We start from the raw sequence: 25,816 nt of genomic DNA on the forward strand, positions 1-25,816 counted from the left end.
GAATCCTCACTACCACCATTCAACCCAGCAATCCCATTATTCAGTATATGCCCAATACTCAAAGACATCATTCAACCATAGAGACATATGCATGTATATATTCTTTGCAGCACTATTCACAATAGCAAAGACATGGAATCAACCTAAATGCCCATCAACAGTAGACTGGATAAAGAAAATGTAGTACATATACACCACAGAATACTATGCAGCCATAAAAAAAGAATAAGATCATGTCTTTGCAGCAACATGGATGGAGCTGGAGGCCGTTATCCTAAGCAAACTAACACATGAACAGAAAATCAAACATCACGTTCTCACTTATAAGGGGGAGCTAAACATCGAGTACCCAAGGACACAAAAAAGGGAACAACAGACACCAGGGACTACTTGAGGGTAGAGGGTGGAGGAGGGTGGGGTATCAAAAAAGTACCTATTGGGTACTATGCTTATTACCTGGGTAATGAAATAATATGTACACCAAACCCCTGTGACATGTAATTGATCTATAGAACAAACCTGCACGTGTTCCCCTTAAACTAAAATATAAGTTAAAATAAAATCCTCGTTAAATCACTGCCTGAAAGTCTTTATTGAAAATCTGGGAGAAAATATATTAAAATGTTAGTAGTGCATAACTTTAATTTTTATACTTTTTGCATCTTACAAACTTTCTACAATAAGTACACATGACTTATATAAACAGAGAAAAGCAATCATTATCTTAAAAATAACTATCCGGTAACTGCCACAATCTCCTGAGTCCAGACAGTCTAGAGCAGAAGGGTAGACTGAGGAAAATATACACAGTATAAAAAAAGTAACAAAATTAAAACCTGAAACAAAGATCAACATCCAATAAATGCTTCCAAATAAAGGGAGAGTAGATAAGAGCATGGGCTTTCATCTCAGACAAATCTGGATTTTAATCCCAACACTGCCATTTACCAGCTAGCCAATACTGAGCTAGTTATTCTAAAGAGCTCGGTTTTCTCATTTGTACAAATAGGATTTCACTTTCCATCTCACTGAGTTGTGATGAGAGTCATATGCAACAGCATATGAAGAGGCTAGCAAAAGGTATTTAACAAGCGTTCCAACATTCTCATGATGACATGAATAACCCTGTACATACAATATAGGAACTTGATAAATACACAGCACAGTTAATAGCTGAGGGCAGAATCATGGTTGGGAAGAGAGAGAGTGCAACATGGGCAGAGTGAGGGGGGATTCCCGCAATTTTCTAAGACAGAAAAGTGGGGGAATCAGTAGTTACTGGAAAGAATAGGCAATGCCTGACTGGATAGAAAAAGATTCTATGCCTTTGTCAAATTTCACAAAAGTGACATAAGCCTATGCTGTGGGATGCTCACACTACATCCCTTTAGTGCCAGTTAGGATACTTCAGGCTGCAAGTAACCAAATACAACTAAAATTGTCTTATACAATAAGGGCGTAATTATCTCATATAACAAGAAGCTTGGCATGAAGGAAATTTCAACAATTTCACAACGGCAACAAAAACTGTGTTTCTTCTACCTTTCCACCATTCCTGTGTTCTTAGTTCCAATATGGCTGCTAACATCCATATGTCTTCCCCGCACATCTCTTTAAAAGCTACAAAAAGATTTCCCAAAAGCACCTTGGAAAATTTCCTGTCCCATCTCCATTGGCCAGAACCACCTCCCATGGGACTGCCTCTTGTGAAGCATACAAAGGGCAGATACCAAACGGTTCCATTAGGGGGACCCAGAAGATGGACCATCCAGGATAGAGACATGAAGGGCAGAAGAGGGCCCAAGGATGTGTGTCCCTGAGCTGGACTACAGGGAAGGAGTTTTGATCAGGGGAAGAAAAGACTCATTTCCTATCAGTCACTGGTAGAATGACTAAAGATGCTAATGGACTCAACCAAAAAAATGGCCGGAGGCGTGAGACAGAAGAACAAGAAAAGGTGTGCAGGTGCACTCCATCCACGGCGCTGTAGAAGGAGACATTCTCAGTCCCACGATCCAGGTAAACCCCCACTCGGTGGAGAGCTGGCTCTTGCTGGGTGGGAGTTCCAGGGAAGCCTGTCAAGGGCCAATAGCCAGCAGCACTCCAATAAATCGCCCAGATGCCCACATCTGGGGACATTTTTGAACGATCAGTAATTCCCATGACGTCCTCCCGACACACCCCAACGGCAACCTCCAGACTATCTCTACTCTCAACTTCCCAGTAATGTTTCCCTGAGGTGAAAGCGTTTTTTCCCAGAACACAGGGTAAGTGCTGAAATCTCTCTGCATAAGCAGTCTTCTGAGGATTCCTCCATCCAGCAAAGTAGTTCCATGCTGAAGAAAACACTGGCCAAGAACTGGCTGATGCTGTATTTTTCACGTATCTCCCTTCCTGGGAGAAGACGAGTTTGGGATGAGCTGTGTCTTCAGCTAGGTTTACAGCCACTGTGGAGAAAATGAGAGCTGAGATAAGTAGTGGGGCAGTTTATCATCAACCCTTCCCCAGAAATGCCCATCTTTTCCAGCATCAGTTTCATCTTTCTCCTCCTAACAAACATTCATGACTCTATGCTGCCCAACTGATCTTCAGCCAGGCCTAGCAGGCCACAGCATGGCCTTTAGCAACCTGAAGTCCTCATTTCCCTTCTGCTCTAAAAGACTAAGCCCTAGACCAGGTGCAGTGACTCATGCCTGTAATCCCAGCACTTTGGGAGGCTGAGGCGCAGAGATCACTTGAGGTCACGAGAGAGAGACCAGCCTGGCCAACATGGTGAAACTCCATCTCTACTGAAAATACCAAAAAAAAAAAAAAAAAAAAAAAACTGGCCCGGCATGATGGTGGGCACCTGTAATCCCAGCTACTCGGGAGGCTGAGGCAGAAGAATCACTTGAACCCAGGAGGCGGAGGTTGCAGTGACCCAAGATCATGCCACTGCACTCCAGCCTGGGTGACAGAGCAAGATTCTATCTTAAAAAAAAAAAAAAAAAAAAGACTAACCTCTAGAAACTGGGGTCTAATTATTTCATGCCCCAAGTTTTCACGAAAATCAGCCTAAAATTTGGAGAGATATTAACAAATTCTCACATGTTGAATCAAAACTAGAACCAAGGCTGCCAACTAGCTGGTTCTTTGGCTAGATACACGCAGATGTCACATAGGACAGAATAATGAGGTCTCTTTTCACCGGTTCCGGTTGTTTATGGGGCATCTCCACAAATCTCCCCACAGATCATTCAAAACTGAACTAATTATCTTACTTACACCCCCTTCTATACTCTCGGGACTAATCCACTTCATATGCAGACATCTTGCCTTCTATGTCTCTAAGGTGTCAGAGTCACCTCCACCTGAACACTCATGCTCTGAAATCTTTATTTTCGACTCTTTTTCCTCTAACCTTCAATAGCTAGTCACCAAGTCCTACCAATTCTACCTCTGAAATTTGTCACTCAGGTTCTTTTCGTCCCCTCCACTCCCACTGCCACTGCCTTTACTCCAATCTCCAGCATTACTCAATGTGTTAATAATGTCCTCCCTGGCCTCCCTGACTCCAAATTCCCTTCCCTCTAACTCTCCATGTCTCTTGAGTTTGAGGACTTTTTTTAAAAAATCAGGAATGTATGCTAGAGTTTGACAAATGCTTTTCCTGCATCAATTGAGACAATCACATGGTTTTCCTTCTTTTTTTTTTTTTTTTACTTTAATGATATAAATTACATCGATTTTCAAATATTAAATCAACTATGCTCTTCTGGGATAAATCTCATATATTGTGATTATTATACATTATCCTTTTTGTATATCAAAGGATATACAAATTGTTATTACGTTATCCTTTTAATATATTGTTGGATTCAATTTGCCAAAGCTTTCTGAGAATTTAGGTATCTATGTTCATGAGAGACATTGATATATAATTCTTTTCTCTTGTGACGTCTTTGTCTGATTTTTGGTATCATGGTAATAAAGGCCTCACAGAAAGAATTGGGAAATATTCCCTCTTCATCAATTTTCAATATGAGTTCTTGAAGAATTGGCATTTATTTCTTAAATGTCTGGTGAAATGTTTCACCAAGAAAGTCATCTGGGGGCCAGGCACGGTGGCTCACACCTGTAATCCCAATGCTTTGGGAGGCCAAGGCAGTGGATTACAAGGTCAGGAGTTCAAGACCAGCCTGACCAACATGGTGAAACCCCATCTCTACTAAAAAAATATATAAAAATTAGCCAGGCATGGTGGCGCGTGCCTGCAGTCCCAGCTACTCGGGAGGCTGAGGCAGGAGAATCACTTGAACCTGGGAGGTGGAGGTTGCAGTAAGCTGAGATTGCACCACTGCACCCCAGCCTAGGCGACAGACCAAGACTCTGTCCCCCGCCAAAAAAAAAGAAAAGAAAAACAAAACGAAAGCCACTTGGAAGGTTTCTAATAGCAATTTCTTTCATAGAAATAAGATTATTCCAGTTATCTCTATCTTCATGAGTCAGCTTTTGTAATTTGTGTCTTTTAAGGACTTCATCCATTTCATCTATATTGTCAAGTTTATTGGCAAAAAGTTGCTCTTAATATTCTATTATGCTTTTAATATCTGTAGAATCTGTAATGATGTCACCTTTCTCATTTCTGACATTAGTAATGTGTGTTTTCTTTTTTTCTGATCATTTTGATTAAAGGTATGTCAATTTTACTGAAATTCTCGAAGGACCAGCTTTTGGTTTCATTGGTTTCTGTTGGCTTTCTGTATTTTATTGCAATGACTTCTGCTCTGCTTTTTATTATTTCCATTCTTCTGTTTACTTTGGGCTTTACTTGCTCCTCTTTCTCTAGTGTCTTAAGATGGAAGCTGAGGTCAGTGATTTAAGAAGTTTCTTCTTTCCAGTATAGCACTATACACTTTTCTTCACTTCAAGTACTGCTTTAGGTGCATCCCACAAATTCTGGTATGTTGTCTTTTCCTTTTCATTCCATTCAAACTACTTCCTAATTTGCCTTTTGATTTCTTCTTTAATTCAAGGGTTACTAAAAAGTCTATTATTTAGATTCCTGACATTTATGGGGCTTTCCAAGGATATTTTGATACTGATTTCTATCAATTCCATTGTGATCAGAGAACATACTCTGAATGATCTGAATCCTTTGAATTTGACACTTGCTTTACAGCCAGCTTAGTCTATCTTGGAAAATGTTTCACGTACACTGAAAAAAATATGTAGTATATAGCTGTTGGGTAGACTGTTCTATAAATAATGGGATCAAGTTGATTGATGTCATTCAAGTCTACTATATCCCTGCTGATTTATTGCCTAATTATCCTAAAAATTATTAAAAGAAGGTACTGAAAACCCCAAACGTAACTGTGAACTTGTCTATTTCTTCTTGCAGCTCTATTAGTTTTTCCTTAACACGTTTTAAGCACTGTTAAGTGCAGAAATGTTTAGAACTTACATTCTCTTGACGAACTAACCACTTTATCATTAGGATAACATTCTTTATCTCTGGTAATATCCTTTGCTCAGAAATCTACTTTGATACTAATATACCCACTCCAGATCTATTAACATATCTTTTTCCATTCTTTTGCTTTAAACATATATGGTTCTTCATATTTAATGTGCTTTTCCAGTAAAAAATCGGGTCTTGTTTTTTTTTTAGCCAATCCAACCAACTTCTGCCTTTTGATTAGCGCATTCAGACCATTTATAGTTAATGTGATTATTAGTATGATTAAATTTGTGTTTATTATTTTGCTGTTTTCTATTTGTCCTATGTTCTTTTTTCTGCCTTATTTTTTATTAATCTTTTTTTATAATTCCACTTTATTTCCTTTTTTTATTGATTAGCTACAACTCTTTTATTTTAGTGGTTTAAGGTTTATAGTATCGTATGGCAGATGCACCTGATAGCAATAACTCAAGCATACCCTAAGAATGACCCATGGTCCAAGTAGAATGTGTGTTCAGACTTCCAAGCTAAGAAATGTGGGAATGGCCAACCCAGAGATCTGCTCCTTATCTAGGAAGGACATCTGAACATCTGAACCTCTGGCCCATTCTTGGAATGCAGGCTGTATAGAGGATCAAGGCCCTTTGATTCAGGTTAAATGGAAGTTGTTAGGAGGATGCTAAGTGAAAATGCTATATAATCTGCATGCTTTTTACAAACAGTGGCAACTGGTTTTCGTGTCCAGCCCACTGCTCCTGGACCACCCAGCATGTAAGTCCTCAATAAACCCTATGTCTCATTCACTGGCTCCAGGTTTCTTCCACCTCTCACAGTGCCACCCATACTGAAATCAATCGGAGTCTAGCACAACAATTAGCCCAGCAGGAGGTTGGAGAAAATTCCGCAAGTGCCAAGACAATGAGATCAGGGGAGAATCCACGGGGGAAATCCTGGGCTGGCTGTCCACATGTATGTGGGGCCCGATAGCCACTATCCTTGATGGGTGGGGCCCACCAAAAGGTCTGGAAGAACTGCTGCAGGGGGTGGATCCAACTAAGGGAAAGTCAAATGCCCAAGCTGTGGCAGCTGCAGTTGGCTGGCCACTCCTGACTGTGCTTAGAGCAGCCCCCAAGGCTGAGCTTGTGGCACAGGCAAGGGTGTACCAGTTACAAGACGAGTTGCAACTAGGGAGATATTAGCTCAGGCTGAAGTGTTGGAGAACTTACTGTCCCACCTGTGGGAACAGGATGACAAAATGGAGACACTGGTTTGTTGAGTAGCCTGTTTGAAGGGTCACTGACTGCCACATGGAGTTAGGACTACCATGACTAAATTGTCCTGGAACCCTAAGTCCTGGGACCCCGTGAAGAGATCTAGTGGCGAGGAGGATGAGGACTGGGATGAGTCCACAGAGTTTCCCATCCTCCCAGCATGTCTGATGGTCACCACCAAGATAAAAGAAGACCAACCACACCCACAGAGGGTAGCCCTACAAGACTTGCCTTCACCTGAAAGCAGACAGACCACCACAATGCAGGATTATACCGCTGTGGAACTGGTGAAGCTGGGAAGTAAGTTCAGACAGAGTGGGAGAGAGTCGATCCCACCCTCCCTGGGATTTTACACTCTTCCAGGTAGTAGAAACGGATTTTGAATGTTCCCGACGACGATAATGATAAATGTTTGAGGTGATGAATATGCTAATTATCCTGATTTTATCATTACGCATTGTATACATGTATTGAAACATCACACTGTACCTCATAAATATGTACAATTATTATGTAGCAACTAAAAAAAAGAACAAAAGATTTCTCAAGTCGGTTCTTGCACTCCATGGGGGAAGGGCCTAGAAAAGAATATACAGGTCACACCTATTTTACATCCTACTCCCCAATCCCCTGTATTTCTAAAATAACGAATCCCAGCCTTCCTTGTGCAAGGGGACAATCATCCTCTTATAGAACATTATAATACCCCCCACTGTCTTACTCTGGCCACTTGCAAAGCATTGCAGAGGGCCCAATCCACTTTGTATTATAAACCAAGCACCAGGCCACTGCCAGGGGTGGTGCTCTCAGAATGACACAACTTCCTGTGTCTTACTAAATGGCTTCCCCTTTCTTGTACCCACTAAACATCTCACCTGTTGCCCACAGATGGGGTGCAGCAAACCGCTTCACCAACTGGGTGCACATGGTGACCTCTTTCCAGAACACAACAGACTATTGGGTCTGCAGAGAGTTGTCCCTCTCCTCCACAATGGGCCTGCCATGGGGCATCCACGCTGCTAACTTGAGTACCTGGAGCCATGTCTATACTTGGCATGATGAGCCTCACCCACTTCCCTTCAGCACCACCACCACATTATGCAGTGAGTTTCCTACCATCAGTGAGACAAGATGACATATTTTCCACCTAGTATGGGAGCAGATTAGTGCTACCCCAGCTGTAGGGTATTCTGTACACGATGGACAAGGGTGAGTGACAAGAGTGCAGATACAGGTAGTAAGTCATGCACCCTTATGTACTGAAAGGCATGATAATAGCATGTCACAAGCTAAACCCATAATATGGGGTGGCTACCCCCACAGCAATGCAACCAATCCCTTCAAATAGCCAATAATATGTGGCTAGGGTGGCACAGTGACTGTCTCCACGTGGGGGCCCATGCCCTCCCCTTGGGGATGGCTACAAGTAGACGGCAACCACAGCTGGCCTTACTTACCGTATAATTGGGCTGATAGATGCACCTGGGGTCGTCCTCACCTGCCAGACACATTCTGTCCCATTGAGACACCATTCCTACTAACTGGGAGAGTGTAAAAGCCAGGCACATCCAGAAGTGTGCATTCTGGTGGTTCTACCCCTTGGCCATTTTTGCCCCCAAGTGGCAACAATAGACACAGAGCTGCAAGTTGGAGACCTCGCTAAACATATGGCTGCAGCCTTCAAGGATACCTGTGCCATGCCATCACTCTTCTCACTGGGCAACTGTGTAAAATCGCATGGCCCTGGATATCTTAACTGCTGCCCTGGGTGGAAGTTGCACATTAATTAAAACCAAATGTTGTGTATATATCCCTATTACTCTCACATTATAACCAGGGCTATGTGAACCCTAGAAACCCATATTTCAGCTAAAAATTCTCTACCTTATCAACTTCCAAGTGCTTGGAAAAGCTTTCTGTAGAGTATGATTGCTACTATGCTTGTCATTGTCTTTTGTTGCTGTAGTTTCTAATGCTGCTGCAGCATCTGGCAGCAATGCTCCTGCACATACCTTGCCCCAGGGAAGTTGCAGAGAATGACGTGATAAGAATGTGGGGGCCATTCGAGGGTATGCTGGACTGCAGTGTACGGCAGACACTACTGACAGCAATAACTCCAGCACACCCTGAGAATAACCCTATGGTCTAAGAAGACTGTGTATTCAGAGTTCTGAGCTAAGGAATCCAGGAGTGGCCAACCCAAAAATGCACTCCTTACCTATAAAGGCCATGTGAACTCCTGGTCCATTCCTTGGAATGCAGGCAATACAGGGAATCGAGGCCCTTTCTTTTGGGTTAAATGGAAGGTCCCAGGTGGACATTGCTAAATGAAAATGCTGTATATAACCTGCATGCTTTTTACAAATAGCAGTGGTTTGTTTTCCTGTCCAGCCGGCCATTCCTGGACTGCCCAGCATGTAGGTCTTCAATAAACCCCAAGTCTCATTCACTATTCCAGATCTCCTCTTTGGCCTTTCAGACATGGTGCCATCCTTAATGAAGTCAGTAGGGGACTGGCACAAGTATACACCTTTTTATTAGTCTCCCTTCAAGTGATATTATACCACTTCACACATGAAAACTGTATCATAATATACTTTCATCTCTCCTCTCCCAATCTTCACACTACTGTCACGCATTTTACTTTTAAATATGTTACAAACTCCAAAATACACCATATTTTGTCTGTTGAAATAGTCAATTATTATTAGTCAGGGTTCTCCAAAGGAACAGAACCAAAAGGATATGTCTGTGTGTATCTGTGTATGGTGGGTGGGTGTGTGTGTGCACGTGTGCATGCGTGCACCTGTGAGTTTTCTGGGTTTTGAGATGAGGTCTCGCTGTTGCCCAGGCTGGAGTGCAGTGGTGCAATCACAGCTCACTGCGGCCTCAACCTCCTGGGCTTAAGCCATCCTCCCACTGTGGCCTCCCAAGTAACTGGGACTACAGGCACACACCAGCACACTATTTTTTGTAGAGACAGGGTCTCACTATGTTGCTCGGGCTGGCCTCGACCTCCTGGCCTCAAGCAATCCTCCTTAATCAGCCTCCCAAAGCACTGGGATTACAGATGTGAGCCACCGCACCCAGCCAGTGTATGAGATTTAATATAAGGAACTGGCTTGTGTGATTGTTGCTACTGACAAGTCCAAATCTGCTGTGTGAGTTGGCAGGCTCAAGACCCAGATAGAGCCAGTGTTCTAGTTTGAAGGCCATTAGGCAGGAAGAGCCAATGCTGCAGTGAAGGCCAAGGCAGTATGCTGTAGAAATCCATCAGAAAGCCCAAGCCTTTTTTTTTCTATTCAAGCCTTCAACTGATTAAATGAGGCCCACCCACATTATGAAGGCAGTCTACACAGGCCTACTGACTTAAATGTTAATCTTATCCAAAATCACCCTCACAAAAACACCCAAAATAATTTTTGACCAATATCTGGGCACTCTGTGGCCCAGTCAAGTTGATGTATAAACTTACCATTGCAATTCCTTTTTAAAGGAATAAATAATGACAATAATATATATTTATTCATGTCATTACCATTTCTGGTGCTCTTTTATTCCTTTGTGTAGAGAGATTTCCATTTGGCATTTTCCTTCTGTCTGAAGGACTTCCTTTAACATTTCTTGAAGTGTCAGTCTGCTGTAAACTCTTTCTTTTAAGCTTTAGTTTACCTCCAAACTTATTTATTTCACCTTTGTTTTTGAAGGATATTTTTTGCCAGTTCTAGAAATCTAGGTTAACAGTTTTTTTCTTTCAGGGCTTTAAAGAGTTTGCTCACTTGCATTGTTTCCAATGAGAAGTGTAATGTCAACTTTGTCTTTGTTCCACTGCAAGTAACTGTCCTCTCTCCTGGTTGCATTTAAGATTTTCTTTTTATCACTGGTTTCAAGCAAGTTATGATGAGCCTTGGCGTATTTTTCTTCATATTTCTCATACTTAGGGTTTGTTGAGCATCTTGGATCTGTGGACTTAGTTTTTATTATATTCAGAAAATCTTTGGCCATTATGTCTTCCAGTATTTTTCCTATTCCATCCCCATCCCCACTCCTCTCTTTCAGGGTCGCCAATCACCATAGAAAATAAGGCTGCATAAAGTTGTCCCACAGGTCACTGATGCTCTCTGTGTTTTTGTAAATTGTTTCATTCTGTGTATGTTTCATTTTTTTGTAGTTTCCATTGCTCTGTCTTCAAGTTCACCAATTTTTTCTTTTGTAATATTTAATCAACTATTAATCCCATCCAGTGCATCCTTCACCTTAATCACCACATTTTTCATCTTTAAAACTTTGATCTGGTCTCTATATACCTCTTTACAGAATACACTCATAATAAATGTTTTAAAGTCCTTCCATGCTTATTCTAACATCTGTGTCAATTCTAGGTCAGTTTCAGTTGATTATTTTCCTCCATTATGGGTCACTGCTTTCCTATCTTTTTGCATGCATGATATTTGACTGGATGCCAGACATTGTGAATTTATATTGTTAGGTGCTCTTTTTTTATTTCTTTTTTTTTTTTTATACTTTAGGTTTTAGGGTACATGTGCACAATATGCAGGTTTGTTACATACGTATCCATGTGCCGTGTTGGTTTGCTGCACCCATTAACTCCGATTTTCTAGGGCTTTATCCTGGGATGCAGTTAAGTTACCTCGAAAGAGTTTGACCCCTTTGGGTCTTGCTTTCATGATTTGTAAGGTGGGTGTGGAGCAGTACCCGGTCAAGGGCTAAATATTTTCTGCTAATGAGGCAAGATTTCCTGAGTACACTACTCAGTGCCCATGAACTACGAGTTTTCTGGTGTGGCTGATAGGAACTGGCACTGTTCTGGCCCTGTGTGAGCACCAGGAACCACTCCCTCTAATCGTTTTAGAAGCTTCTATCTCCAGCCTTGAGATTTTCACAGGCATGTGCTGATCAGAACTCTGCCAACTAGGAAGTTCCTCCATAGATGGCGAGGGTTCTCTCTCTGTCCGGCTCTCTCCCCTCCAGGACACTGCCCAGTACTTTGCAAACTCTCACTACTTTGTTCTCCATGAACTCCCAGCTCTATTCCTCAACTCAGCAAGTCTCCCTGGCTCTACCTCAGTTACCTCAGCCTTACATGGTCTGGAAACTCCCTCAGGCAGAGGGTAGGGCAATCACAGGTTGACCTCATTTGTTTCACATTTTTCAGGAATCACCATCCTTCACTGCCTGACATCTGGTGCTTTGAAAACTGTTGTTTCACATATTGTGCCTGTTTCGTTTTTGTATTTTTATTTTAGTTGCTGCAGACAAGAAAACAACTCCTATTTATTTACTCCATTTTGGCTAGAAGTGAACATCTACAACATGGTTCTTTTTTGTTTGTTTGTTTTTTAAGACAGAGTCTCACTCTATTGCCCAAGCTGGAGTGCAGTGGATACAATCTCAGCTCACTGCAACCTCCACCTCCCAGGTTCAAGCGATTCTCCTGCCTCAGCCTCCCGAGTAGCTGGGATTACAGGTGCACACCACCATGCTCAGCTAATTTTTGTATTTTAGTAGAGACAGGATTTCACCATGTTGGTCAGGCTGGTCTCGAACTCCTGACCTCAAATGATCCACCTGCCTCGACCTCCCAAAGTGCTGGGATTACAGACATGAGCCATCGTGCCCGGCCTACAACATGGTTCTTAATCAAACATGTGCACATGAGAATCGCCAGCACAGCATCTAGAGCACGTACATGCCTTGGTGCCTCCCTGGAGATCCAATGACTTTATTTTCAGTCTGTCCTACACTCTTCTTCTCAACCTCAACCTCTACCTTTCCTCAAAATACACCTTGTTCTTTAGCCTCTTTGGATACCCACCCCTCCATTTTCTCCCCTTAGCTCATGCTGCTGCCTCTGCTTGAAAAAGTCATCCCCATTTTCCACCTGCCAAACTCCTACTAATCCCTCAAATCTCAAAACTGTCACCTCTGCTGTGCAAACTTTCCCATCTCGCCCCCAACAGAGCCCTTCCTCTGGATTTCTGTAACATTTTATTCCTACCGCCAGCAAACACTGGCTCCTACTATATCACAGTGAGTGCTGTGTGTCTGTCTCTCCAATGTGCTTACGAACTCATGAAGAAGTGAACAGGTCCCTTTCTTTTTGTATCACTAGCACCTTGTAACAGTGTGTTAAATAAATGTTTCTTGAATGCAGTGTATACCCATTTACTAACCATCTTTCCTGACACTCTATTAGCTGCATGCTGTTTCCTCTTTCCTCTTCAGACTTCTCTCTTTATTCTCTTATTTGAAAGATTTCTAAGGAGCCCCAAGTCCTAGAAATTCTGCTCACCTTGGAATCGCTTTAGCATTTCCTTCATCAATGGTATCTGGCACACTGTCTTCACCTTTACAGCTTCAAGGGAATAGTTCATATCCTGGATCTCACTCCTAAGAAGGTAGAGAAGACTGCTCTTAGGGGACAGCTAGGGTAGCCAAGACCCCCACTCCCGGTCAAAGGTTCTTAGCCCAAAGTTCAGATGGCTTTTGTTCCCATTCCTCCTCACAGAAGCAATCAGGAGAATTTTTCCTCAGACCCCGCTTAGGGTGTGCCCAGACTGACCTATGGAGCCTAGGCCTTGTTTCCCCTCTGCTCAGCCTGTATCTTTACCATGCCACCCAGGTCCCCATAAGAGAACAGGAGCGCATACCTGGTCAACACTTCTTTTGGATTCTGTGAAAAGAAGGAAGACATAAGCAAGTTACGAACCTTCTCCTGGAGACCTGGAATACAACCGTGTGAGCAGGTATTTTGACGGTTGCTTTTGCTCATGTCACATATGATCTCCTGCTGCCAAAGCCAACAGATTGACAGAATCTGGTTCTTTCTTTCAAGTGGCCCCTCTGCACTATTCGACAATGCTGCCTGCGCCCCTACTCTTTCTCCTTTGACACCATGACATGAACTGGCTCCTGGCTTCCTGCCGGCCTCCCCAACTAGTCTCAATCACAGAGCCTGCTCCTTTGCGTGCCTTTTGGTGGGTCCTCAGCAGCTCCAGCTTTGAGCTTCCACTCTTCTCCTTCCTGTTGTTTTACAAGATTGCTTTTAAATTATAATCGCAAAGGGATATTTTATCATGCCCAAGTCCAAAGAGTTTTTTCTACAGGCGAATTTTACTAAACTTTATGGAACTGAAAATACCCTAAGTTATAATACAAAAGAGAAAAACAGAAATTTTCCCAACTGATTTTTCAGAGACTATTATAACCTTGTTCCTTAAGTCATGAAATGAAATAGTAGAAAAAAGTATAGACCCATTTTACTTAAAGACATAGATGTGAAAATCCTACGTAACATATCAGGTAACCAATGGCAATGTGTATTTAAAAAATACAGCTCCTCCAAAAACCTGTAACTCAAGAAAAAAACAGACAAATTCCAATCGGGGAGCATCCTACAAAATACCTGACCAGCACTCCTCAAAACTGTCAAGATCATCAAAAACCAGAAAAGTCTCAGAAAATGTCACAGCCAAGAGGCACCTAAGGAGAGGCAATGACAACCAAATGAAATCTGGTATCCTGGGTGCAGTTCTAGAAAATAAAATGGTAACACTAGGTAAAAACTGAGGAAATGGAAATAAACTACAAACTCTAGTTAGTAAACTGTATCACTGGTTCATTAATTGTAACAAAAGAACCATATTAACACTAGATGTTGACAATAGGGGAAACTGGGTGAAGGGGTATGTGGGAACTCTGTCCCATCTTCTCAACTTTCTGGTAAACCTAAATTGTTCATTTTTTTAAAAAAAAACTGGTTAATTACCACATGAAAAGTGCTCAATCTCACTAGTTATCAGGAAAATAGCTTTATCTGGATGGGTACAGTGGCTCATGCCTTTACGTAATCTCAGCACTTTGGGAGGCTTAGGTGGGTGGATCACTTGAGGTCAGGAGTTCAAGACCAGCCTGGCCAACATGATGAAACCCCATCTCTACTAAAACTACAAAAATTAGACAGTGGTGGGTGTCTGTAATCCCAGCTACTCGGGAGGCTGAGGAACGAGAAATGCTTGAACCTGGGGGGTGAAGTTGCAGTAAGCCAAGATGGTGCCACTGCACTCCAGCCTGGGTTACAGAGCGAGACTCTGTCTAAAAAATAAAAAATTAAAATTAAAAAAAAAAAAGAAAATAGCTTTATCAAGGAAAAGTGTATATATATATATATATATATCTCCATATACCTTTAGGAAGAGGGAAGGGGTGCTGACTGAGGGCAGGAGATGACATTTTGCACCTTTCAGGATGGCTAAAATTAAAGAACTGACAGATCTAAGTATTGGTGAGGATACAGAGCAACTGGAACTCTTAACTTTACACACTGGTAACAATAGTGTAAACCGCAACAATCACTTTGTACCAGTGTGAAAATGGTTTGGAATCATCTACTAAAGCTGAACACACATGTATGTCTTATGACCAATTGTTCTCACAGGTATACAACGGATAGAAATGTATATAAATGTGCACCCAAAAAGATATGTTCACACATATTCCTGTTTTTAATAACAATAGAAACAGAAATCATCCAAATTTCCCTCAAAAGAAAAATGAAGCAGGCATGTCCTGTGCATTACAGAATGTTGGCAGCATCCTACACACAAGAGATGCTGGTAGTAACCACCCTTCAGTTGTGACAACCAAAAATGTCTCTATATAATATCAGATTTTGCCCTCGGAGGGAGGAAAGTCACCCTGATTCAAAACACTGGTGTACAGCAATGAAAACAAATACCTACTGCAGGATTCATCTCACAAACGTAATGTGAGCAAAAGAAGCCAGTATAAAAGAGTGCATCCTGAAAGATACTCACTCAAAAATAAGCGCAACGAGTGCCGGGCGTGGTGGCTCACGCCTGTAATCGCAACACTTTGCGAAGCCAAGGCAGGCAGATCACTCGAGGTCAGGAGTTCGAGACCAGCCTGGCCAACATGGCAAAACCCCGTCTCTACCAAAAATACAAAAATTAGCCGGGTGTGGCGGCACACGCCTGTAATCCCAGCTACTTGGGAGGCTGAGCCCAGAGAATCGCTTGTACCCGGGAGGCAGAGCTTGCAGTGAGCTGAGATCACTCCACTGCACTCCAGCCTCAGCAACACAGCAAGACTCCATCTCAAAAAAAAAAAAACAGTAAAAAAAAATAAGAGTGTGGGAAGTCCAGAGGGAGGTTACCCTTTGAGGAGAAGGGAAGAGGTACTGATTGGTGACATGAGGAAGCTTCTAGGATGCTATGTTCTATTTTTTTGACTTGGATAGTAGTTACATGAATGGTCAGTTTGTGATAATCTGTCAAGCTTATGATTTATACATTTTTCTCCATGAGTGTCATACTTTTTTTTTTTAAATAGAGACAAGATCTTGCTAAGTTGCGCAGGCTAGCGCAAACTCCTGAGCTCAAGAGATCCTCCCATCTCAGTTTCCCAAAGTGCTGGAATTACAGGCGTGAGCCACTGTACCCGGCCTTAAAATGTGTTTTAATGTTTATTTTATTATGACAATAAATATAACAATTTGTCAAAATCTGTGGAATACAGAGCAATAAAGGTAAAAGTATAACTTAAATTTACCAGCAAACAAAAGGGTAAACATAAAGGAGCCAAGTATTCCAACTCAAGAAGTTGAGAAAAGAGTTAAAGAAGAAACCCAAGGACCAATTAAAAAAAAAACAGCTGGGGGGCAGTGGCTCACACCTGTAATCCCCCAACACTTTGGGAGATCAAGGCAGGAAAATTTCTTGAGCCCAGCAGCTTGAGGGTGCAGTGAGCTATGAGCACACCACTCCACTCCAGTCTGGGTGACAAAGCAAGACCCTGTCTCAAAACCTAAATAAAATAAAAATAAAGATAAACAATAAAGAGCAGATATTAATGGTTTCACTGCAGCATTATTTGTAGTGGTAATGGTGTTAGAGGCAACCTAGGTAGCCATTACTGGAAAAAGAAACAGGTAAAATGTGGAAGATGTACATTAGAAGTGGGTCATGGGGTAAAAGTAAAGGAAATCAATTTTTAAAATGGGTAGGTAGGTAGATAAGTACAGTAAGTTCTCTCAGGCTCTGAGATTCTATGTTCTAGTTTCATCTGTTTGTTTTGTTTTTTGGTATGGAGTCTCGCTCTGTCGTCAGGCTGGAGTGCAGTGGCACAATCTGGGCTCACTGCAATCTCTGTCTCCCAGGTTCAAGCGATTCTCCTGCCTCAGCCTCCCAAGTAGCTGAGATTACAGGCATGTGCCACCACCCCCAGCTAATTTTTAGTAGAGATGGGGTTTCGCCATGTTGGCCAGTCTGGTCTCAAACTCCTGACCTCAGGTGATCCGCCCACCTCAACCTCCCAAAGTGTTGGGATTACAGGCGTGAGCCACTGCACCCGGCCCCAGTTTCATCTTTTTTAATCGTTTCCCTAACTTTGCATTTCCGTTTGCTGATATAATTTTTTGCAAACATTCTGCTGGCTCACATGTATCTTAGAGGTTTCAGATTCTAATCAGATGTTAAGCCTGTATTTTAAATGTGTTATTTCAGAGATTCTTTTATGACACACATTTGGATATGTACTTGCAACTGCATTGCTTAAGCATGTTGTAAAACTTTTACATAATTCTTGAAAGTCATTACATTTAATTTAAATGTTAGGTTGTATCTATCATATAAAACCTAGCTAGCAATTTCTTATTGACAATAACTACCGGGTGGGTCCAGGTTTCTGACTTTCTTAAGAGTAGAACAGAATATTGTCTCTTGCTTATGAAAAAAAAATGGTAATGGTAGACAGAAAATGTTCTTGACAACACCTTTTAGAGATCCTTCCATCTTCATTTACGTGATATGGAGGAAAGAGAGGTTCTGAGGCATCCAAGACTCAACATGAATTATTTCAGCAAAAAGAAAAAACAAAGACAGTCACAAATGTGGGACCCTATCCAAAAACTAAAAGAAGCTATAAGGACACTTTACCTACAGAGGATATAAAGGTAAAGATTAACTCAAAGGAGGGGCTTTTGATAACAAACTGGCCTAAAGACCCAAACTTACGTGCTGAGTTAGAATTATAATCTTTTAAAGGTTGCTAGACATTGGAAATTATTTAAATGAAAGTACCACTCAAAATATGGGGATAAGAACAAAGTTTTATCAAGCTGTGATTGTAATGATTAAAAATAAGCGAGAAAGATAAGTGTCTCTTAATTGTTGATACAATTATGTACTTGGGAGTTTTATGCTTACTTTATTGTTTAATAATTATAAATGTACACATAAGATGAATGAAAAAAATCTTATATGTGCTAAGCCTCAGATCCTAGATGAACTATGAGACCATGTGAATCAACTTATCTCCTATGACCTGAGCTCAGCATACCTACATTTCACATTAATTTCCTTTGAATGGTGAATCTTTGGCTTTTTAGTTGTGTGACAGCACAGAACTAGCAAGAGATAAGACATGTCTATGAAACCCACTCACCAGGAAGGACATTCAGCTCTAAAGACAAGAGGGAGTTCAGTTAGTGAAGACGAGATCATCCCCGCCCGTAACTGTCTCACCTGAAGCAGCTCCAGGGTAGGGGCCTGGCTCTTCTCCCCCACCTCTAAGATGAGCCTCTTCAATGAAGCGATCGTTTGATTGAGTTTTAACGTGTTCTCATTCAGCTTCTTCTTTGTCTCTTCTTCTTCTTTGTTCAATCTCTGAAGAAACAGGTCCTCTTCTTCAACCAGGAAGTTGTGCAGCTTTGAAAACTCCGTGCTGATTCTCATTCGCTGACTCTTTATCTTATCCTAAGGCCACATGAGATTTGCTCACTCCTTTTTCTGCCTGACCCCAGCTACTAAATTCCTTACACAATTCCCCAGTAATCCACAGTCAATCCTAATCAAACCCTCTTGAAAAGCTCCTGCCCACCCCCGCTAAAATTTCCATTACTCCTTTATTTATACCTACTTGATAGCTCTGTACTAGTCATTATAGTATTCATTCATTCTTCCTAACATTTCAGTCTCTACTACTGACAAGTTTTAAACTAAAACAAACTTTCACATCTACTACTTAGTTTGTTCCTCAGAACACTTGTTTAGTTTTGCTAAATCTTTAGGAGTGTGAGTGTGTTTGTGTGTGCATCCATTCATCTGTTTCTTTCCACAATGCCATGGGCCCAAACCGACTCTAACCTAGGGAGTATATTTAGGAAAAAGTAGGAAGGAGAGGGGCTCTACCTTAAAGTAGAGACATGGGGATGAAGTATGTGGAACTCATTATCACCCAAAGCCACTAGCAGCAGGGACAGGTACTTCCTGTCCTATCCCTGTATCTACAAGGGGCCTGACAACTGAACTGACACCCAGAAAGCTCTTCTTTCAGTCACATGATATGGAGGAAACAGAGGTTCTGAGGCATCCAAGACTCTACGTGAACTGCAAAAACCCCACGACCAAAAGGACCTCAGAAGCAAGAAATGTCCCAGACCAAAAGGACCTCAGGAGCAAGAAATATCCAACCACTTCTGCTATTACCTTCCACTGTGTAGCGTTCTTCACTTCTACATCCTGTAAACGCATGACTTTCTTCATCTTGGCCACGAGATTACGCTGAGACTTAAGAAGTTTCTCCTGCCAGCAGAAACACACACAGCTAAGAAAACATATCTCCAACCATCATCATCTTCTTTTTTCTTTTTGTTTTTTGGTTGTTTTTTTTTTTGAGACAAAGTCTCACTTTGTCACCCAGGTTAGACTGCAGTGGCCTGATCATGGCTCACTGCAGCCTCAGCCTCCCAAGCTCAGGTTATCCTCCCACCTCAGCCTCCCAAGTACCTGGGACTACAGGCATGCTCCATCAGGCCCAACTAACTTTTTTATGTTTCGTAGAGACAAAGTCTCCCTATGTTGCCCAGGCTGGTCTTGAACTCCTGGGCTCCCAGATCCTCCCACCTCAGCCTCCCAAAGTGTTGGGATTACAGGCATGAGCCACCACACCTGGCAACTTCATTTTTTAAGAGCTAAAAGTCACCTAATCAAAACAGAGAATGAGATTGAGAAAATACTGAAGACGGTCACAGGCCTATGATAAGAACTATTCTGGTCTGAAATCATCACAACACTATACTGAGTTTTCCTGGTATGTTAGCAAAAACTAAAAACTGTTAGAAGATTAGCAAATATCTACTACTGGCAGGGAGAAGGCCACAGGAGATTAAAAAGGTGCCATTTTTTGATGGACAACTGGCAGGATTTAACAAAATTTTAAATGTGTATAATGCTACTTCTAATAATCTATGCAACAAAACACTAGCAAAAATAACCAATATGTAAAGAAATGGTCACTATAGCATTATTCATTATCCACTAATTAGGAATTATTAAATAAATTATGTTATATTGATACTTTGCATCAATTTCAGGTAGCTGTCTATGTATTGACATGAAATACACAGTAAGTTGAAAGCAAGCCATAAGACAATATGTATTGTATAATTCTGTTTTGAAAAGAATAAACGTGTCTATGCGCATACATGTTTATCTGTGTGTGTGTATTTGTATGTGAAGGCAAGGGAAATCTGGAAGGATGTATACCCAAGTATTAACACTGGTGACTTCCAAGGAAAAAGAATCGCTTACAAATTTGGAGGTGGGGTACTAGAAATTTTATGCCTTTTTGCTTTAATTTCTACAAGTGGCATATGCCATTTTTGTAATTTAAAAACCCAAGTAAGTTATTAAAAAATAAAGCAAGTCAATCAACATTAACAAATTGGGCTGAGGGGCAGCACCCGATAGTAGAATGTCAGCTGCGAGTGCAGAGATGGAAGCAGAAATGTTAGAGAAACACACAAGAGAAAAACCCACAGGAACTGGTGATCAAATGGCTGCAGGAGGAAAGGCTCCAGATTTAGCCCCCTCGGTTCTGGTTTAAGTAACTGGATGGACTGCAGGTTATTTATCAAATTAGAAAATATAGGAAGATGAGCAGTGTGTAAATGGGAGGAGGGAAAATAAATTTCACCTAAATAAATCGAGTCTGAGATGCCTGTGGGACATCCAAGTGGATATGTTAGCAGTTAGAGTTGGGAAGGAGATCTGTGCTGCAGAAGCAGATTTCGGGATTAAAGTGCAGGTGGCAGTTGGAGCCTTGGGTGTGCGTAAAATCACCCAGTAAGATTCTATAAAGTAAGAGGATCAAGGCTAGAACTGGCAACAACTACATTTAAGCAGTATGTAGAGAATCAAAATCCTGCAAAGAAGCTAAGGTGAGCAGTTGGTGAAAAACCAAGAGAGAACGGTTTCTCCTATGCCAAAGGAAGAGACCATTTAAATTACAAAACTAGTGAATAGTGTCAAATGCTGGAGGGTGGCCTGGGACAACTTTCTGTAAGTCTCACAATATGTCAAAATAAAAAAATTTTTTTAATTAAAAATAAATTTAAAAAACTAAAAGAAAAAAAAGAAATGATTAGAACTAAAAAATAATCTGTACAACTTTTTAAATTCTTCCCCAGAAAACTAACAATTACTAATAGGTATAACTTTTCATCCAATCATTTACAAGTGACAATGGTTAAAATCAAGTTAAATAACTGACAAGGCTGATAACATCAAAGTTGGCAAGGGTATGGAGCAACTGGAACTCTTACACAACATCAGCAGGCAAATGAAATGCTATCACCATTTTGGAAGAAGGTTTGGTGTAAAACTAAACATACAGTAATCCTAGGGTACAGCAATTCTACTCCTAGACCCAGGAAAAATGAAAACATGTACCCATAAATAGACCTGTACAAGAATATTCATCGCAGCTTTATTCACAATAGCTAGAAGCTGGAAACAGTCCAGGTATTCATTGATAGGAAGGTGGATAAATAATGGCAAAAACCACAATTACATTTGCACCAACCTATACAAAATGGATGAATCTGAAAATCAATATGCTGAGCAAAAGGATCTTACATAAGAATACAGACGGCCAGGCGCGGTGGCTCACGCCTGTAATCCCAGCACTTTGGGAGGCCGAGGCGGGTGGATCACAAGGTCAGGAGATCGAGACCATCCTGGCTAACACGGTGAAACCCCGTCTCTACTAAAAATACAAAAAATTAGCCGGGCGCAGTGGCGGGCGCCTGTAGTCCCAGCTACGTGGGAGGCTGAGGCAGGAGAATGGTGTGAACCCGGGAGGTGGAGCTTGCAGTGAGCCGAGATCATGCCACTGCACTCCAGCCTGGGCGACAGAGCTAGACCCCATCTCAAAAAAAAAAAAAAAAAAAAAGAATACAGACAATAGAATTCCATTTATATGAAGTTCTGGAACAGGCAAAACCAAATTTGTGTTTGAAGAAAAATCACAACGGTGGTTGCCCTGGTAGGGGAAGGGTGCAGAGAATAACTGGGAAAGGGCATGAAGGAATTCTCTGAATGGTAATATCCTTTATCTTGAGAAGGGCATTTGTCAAAGCTCAGCAAATGTACAACTAAGATTTGTGTTTTTTATTGTATTAAATTTTACCTCAAAAAATACCATACGCCAGGCACAGTGGCTCACACCTGTAACCCCAGCATTTTGGGAGGCTGAGGCAGGTGGATAGCTTGAGGCCAAGAGTTCAAGACCAGCCTGGCCAACATGGTGAAACACTGTCTCCACTAAAATACAAAAGAAATAGCCAGGTGTGGTGGCACAAGCCTGTAATCCAGCTACTTGGGAGGCTGAGGCATGAGAATCGCTTGAACCCAGAGGCAAAGGTTTCAGTGAGCCGAGATCACACCACTGCACTCCAGCCTGGGTAACAGAATGAGACTCTACATATTTAAAAAAAAAAAATACCATAAACAAATGTTAAATCTGGTTAATGATATACATGCTAAAGTATTTTGTTTGCAATTGAATTTTAAAAGCATCAAAAGGAAATAACAATTGATGTATTCAGAGAGATACAGACAAATGGACAGCTATGTGATAAAAGAGTCAAATGTTAATGGTAGAATCTACATGTGGGTACACTGGTGTTATTACAAAATTCTTCCAACTTTGATGTACGCTTGAAATTTTCATGGTAAAATGAAATAGGAAAACAAAATTAAATTATAAAAGGGATTCATACAGTTCTGTTAAATGGCACAATACCATCTGTGCTATTTTGTTACTACCATGATGTTTCCTAACATTATATCATCTATTTACTATCTCTAGTAGTTAACTTTAATAGGCATATAACCCTGCTACTCTCTCATGTAATTTCACTTCTTTATTCAATTATAACTGCCGCTCTGTGGTCACTGTCAAATTTGATGTATATGAGGTTTGTAATGAGATATATATTAGTTCCTTCAAATAGGACCAAGTTTTTTGAAAGTTTTCACTTTGCTTGATAATGAAAAAAACAATAATCTACTAAATAGAGATTTTCTATGTCTTAAAAAGCCTTAACAAGTCAGTATGCATGAATTCTCTCATATGGTTCTATTATTCAAGACTCTACCTAAGTCTTTTTCAATCTGGCCACAGTTGGAATCTAAACTGGGAGGTGAGTTAACTTGACAGCCTTGGGGAAAGTTAGAAAACACCTTCCCTGCAACAACAGAAACTGCCAGGAGGTGGCAGGAGCGCAACACCAAACATTTCAATCTGGGTTAGAAATACCAGAAATTTTAAAAATCACTCTCTCAGCTAGGCGCAGTACCTCACGCCTGTAATCCCAGCACTTTGGGAGGCCAAGAAGGGCAGATTACGAGGTCAGGAGTTCCAGAGCAGCCTGACTAACATGGTGAAACCCCGTCTCTACTAAAAATACAAAAAAAAATTAGCCGGGCATGGTGGCGCATGCCTGTAATCCCAGCTACTCAGGAAGCTGAGGCAGGAAAATCGCTTGAACCCGGGAGGGGGAGGTTGCAGTGAGCTGGGATCGCGCCACTGCACTCTAGCCTGGGCAACAGTGTGAGACTCCATCTCAAAAAAATAAATAAATAAATAAAAATAATAATTTTTTAAAAAATCACTTTCTCTTAATTTAGCACCAGAAAATTGTACGTATATGAAAACACAAGTATAATAAAAGAGCATACTTTTATAGAATGAAGACATTTACTGACTTGTGATCATGTAGCTCAAACAACACTAAACTTCCAAAGATCTTAGTTTCACTCTAGACCTTCAAACCAGCTGTGCATCTGTGAGCAAGTCAGCCTTGCTTATTTCCTGGATCAAAGCTTCCTTAACTATAAAATGAAGACAACTGGACTAAATGTCTCTTAAATACCATCCCAGCTCTTGAGTTCTATGAATTTCAGTCACTGTAACTTTTGCAATTGATCCAAGCTGGTAGGTGTACTTTGGAAATATACCTCAAATCTACCTACATGCCAACCCCACTGCCACCGCTAGTTGAAGCCACCATCATCTTTTGTCTGAACAACTACAATAACCTCCCGACTGCTCTCCCTACTTACAGTCATGTCCTTCTCTCATACAATATCCACAAGGCAGCCATAGTGGCACGATCATAGCTCACTGTAGCCTCGAACTCCCGAGTGCAAGCGATACTCTAGTCTCGGCCTCCCGAGTAGCTGGGACTACAGATGTGCATCACCACATCCAGCTAATTTTTGTATTTTTTGTAGAGATGGCATCTCACAGTTGCCTAGGCTGGTCTTGAACTCCTGGACTCAAGTGATCCTCCTGCCTCACCCTCCCAAAGTGCTGGGATTATAGGCATGAGCCACCACACCTGCCCTTGGAATAACTTTTCTAAAAACTAATCAGATATTGTCACTCTCCTGCTCAAGATTCTTCACTGGCTTTCCTCTTCACCAAGAAAATTCGAACACTTCATTGTAGCTCAACATAAGCTGACCACTGCCTACACCTCGTGTCACATCTCATGCCACCTTTCCCCTTGCTCTTGGTCCTCCAGGTGCAGAGACCTTCCTCCTACCCCATAAACATATCTAGCTCTCCCCAGCCTCAGGGCCTCTTCCCACAGTTCCTCAGATGGCAGACTCTGCATCCAGCAAGTTTCAGCTGCAATGTCACCTCCTAAGAGAAGACTGCTCACCCGATTGAAGCCCCTGCTCCTTCTCTGGCACAGCACTTTTTTTTTTTTTTTTTTTTTTTGAGATGGAGTCTTGCTCTGTCACCCAGGCTGAAGTGCAGTGACATGATCTCAGCTCACTGCAAACTCCACCTCCCGGATTCAAGCAATTCTCCTGCCTCTGCCTCCCAACTAGCTGAGATTACAGGTGTCCACTGCCGCACCTAGCTGATTTTTGTATTTTTAGTAAAAACAGGGTTTCACCATGTTGGCCAGGCTGGTCTCAAACTCCTGACCTCAAGTGATCCTCACACCTCAGCCTCCCAAAGTGCTGGGATTACAGGCATGAGCCACTGCGCCTGGCCTAGGATAGCACTTTCTTTTTCTTTCCCAGCATGCCATCACCATCTGTGATTATTGCATTTATTTGTCTGTCTGTCGTCTACCTCCTACCCTCAGCCCAACTGGACTGTGAGCTCCATGGAAAGCCTTTACCTGTCTTGCTCACCACTGGATTCCCAGTGCTGCATCTGGTGCCGTGCCACAGCATCTGACACAAAACCAGTGTTCAATAAACATCTTAAATTAATTAACAGAATGGAGGGATTAGCTCCTAGAGTCAGGCATGAAGGAAAAAAGAGCTGCGCTTGGAGGCCTTTTCCATGCAAACAATTTGCATCCGGAGATTTATGAAGCTATTTCTCTTTCTCTTTTCCTCCCCTCACCATAACAGGTATAGGATGGGGATATTTTCCATGGATTTAGGGAACTTCCAGCTGTCCAACTTTTAAAACATAGTCCATCCATCTGAGCATATGCTGAGAACGGGATGCTTGGAAACGGAGCAGCTTCACCCAGGGGCAGTTTATGTTTTTCTAACTAACTTGGGGTGGGGATGGAATGAAAGGTGGTTGAATAGGGCAGTGACTAAGCAGAGGAGGATGGAGAGATGGGCGGGTATCAGGGAATTCCACCCAGTGACCTGGCTCCTGAACACCTACGCAGTCAACCTTGTGACATTCAGCCCATCCCAGTGTAATCCTTACCCATCCACTCCTGTCCTGTTGGGCCATT

General features: G+C 41.7%; 1 protein-coding gene across 2 annotated transcripts in view; it reads right to left on the reverse strand.

Moving 5' to 3' along the window:
• Positions 1-573: 573 nt before the first annotated feature.
• The window catches only part of TRIM4 (tripartite motif containing 4), a 28,991-nt gene continuing 3,748 nt past the window's right edge, over positions 574-25,816 (reverse strand). For both annotated transcript variants that reach the window (XM_032756002.2, XM_032756004.2), the window contains 5 exons: positions 19,242-19,337; positions 18,279-18,509; positions 13,386-13,408; positions 13,028-13,125; positions 574-2,447 (listed from right to left, as the gene is read on the reverse strand). In XM_032756002.2, the coding sequence (XP_032611893.1) occupies positions 1,864-2,447; positions 13,028-13,125; positions 13,386-13,408; positions 18,279-18,509; positions 19,242-19,337 (1,032 nt within the window). In that variant the 3' untranslated portion in view covers positions 574-1,863. The remainder of the gene's footprint in view (positions 2,448-13,027; positions 13,126-13,385; positions 13,409-18,278; positions 18,510-19,241; positions 19,338-25,816) is intronic.

The sequence above is a fragment of the Hylobates moloch genome, unplaced genomic scaffold (genome assembly GCF_009828535.3).
Source record: "Hylobates moloch isolate HMO894 unplaced genomic scaffold, HMol_V3 SCAFFOLD_1, whole genome shotgun sequence".
NCBI classification, from domain to species: Eukaryota; Metazoa; Chordata; class Mammalia; order Primates; family Hylobatidae; genus Hylobates; species Hylobates moloch.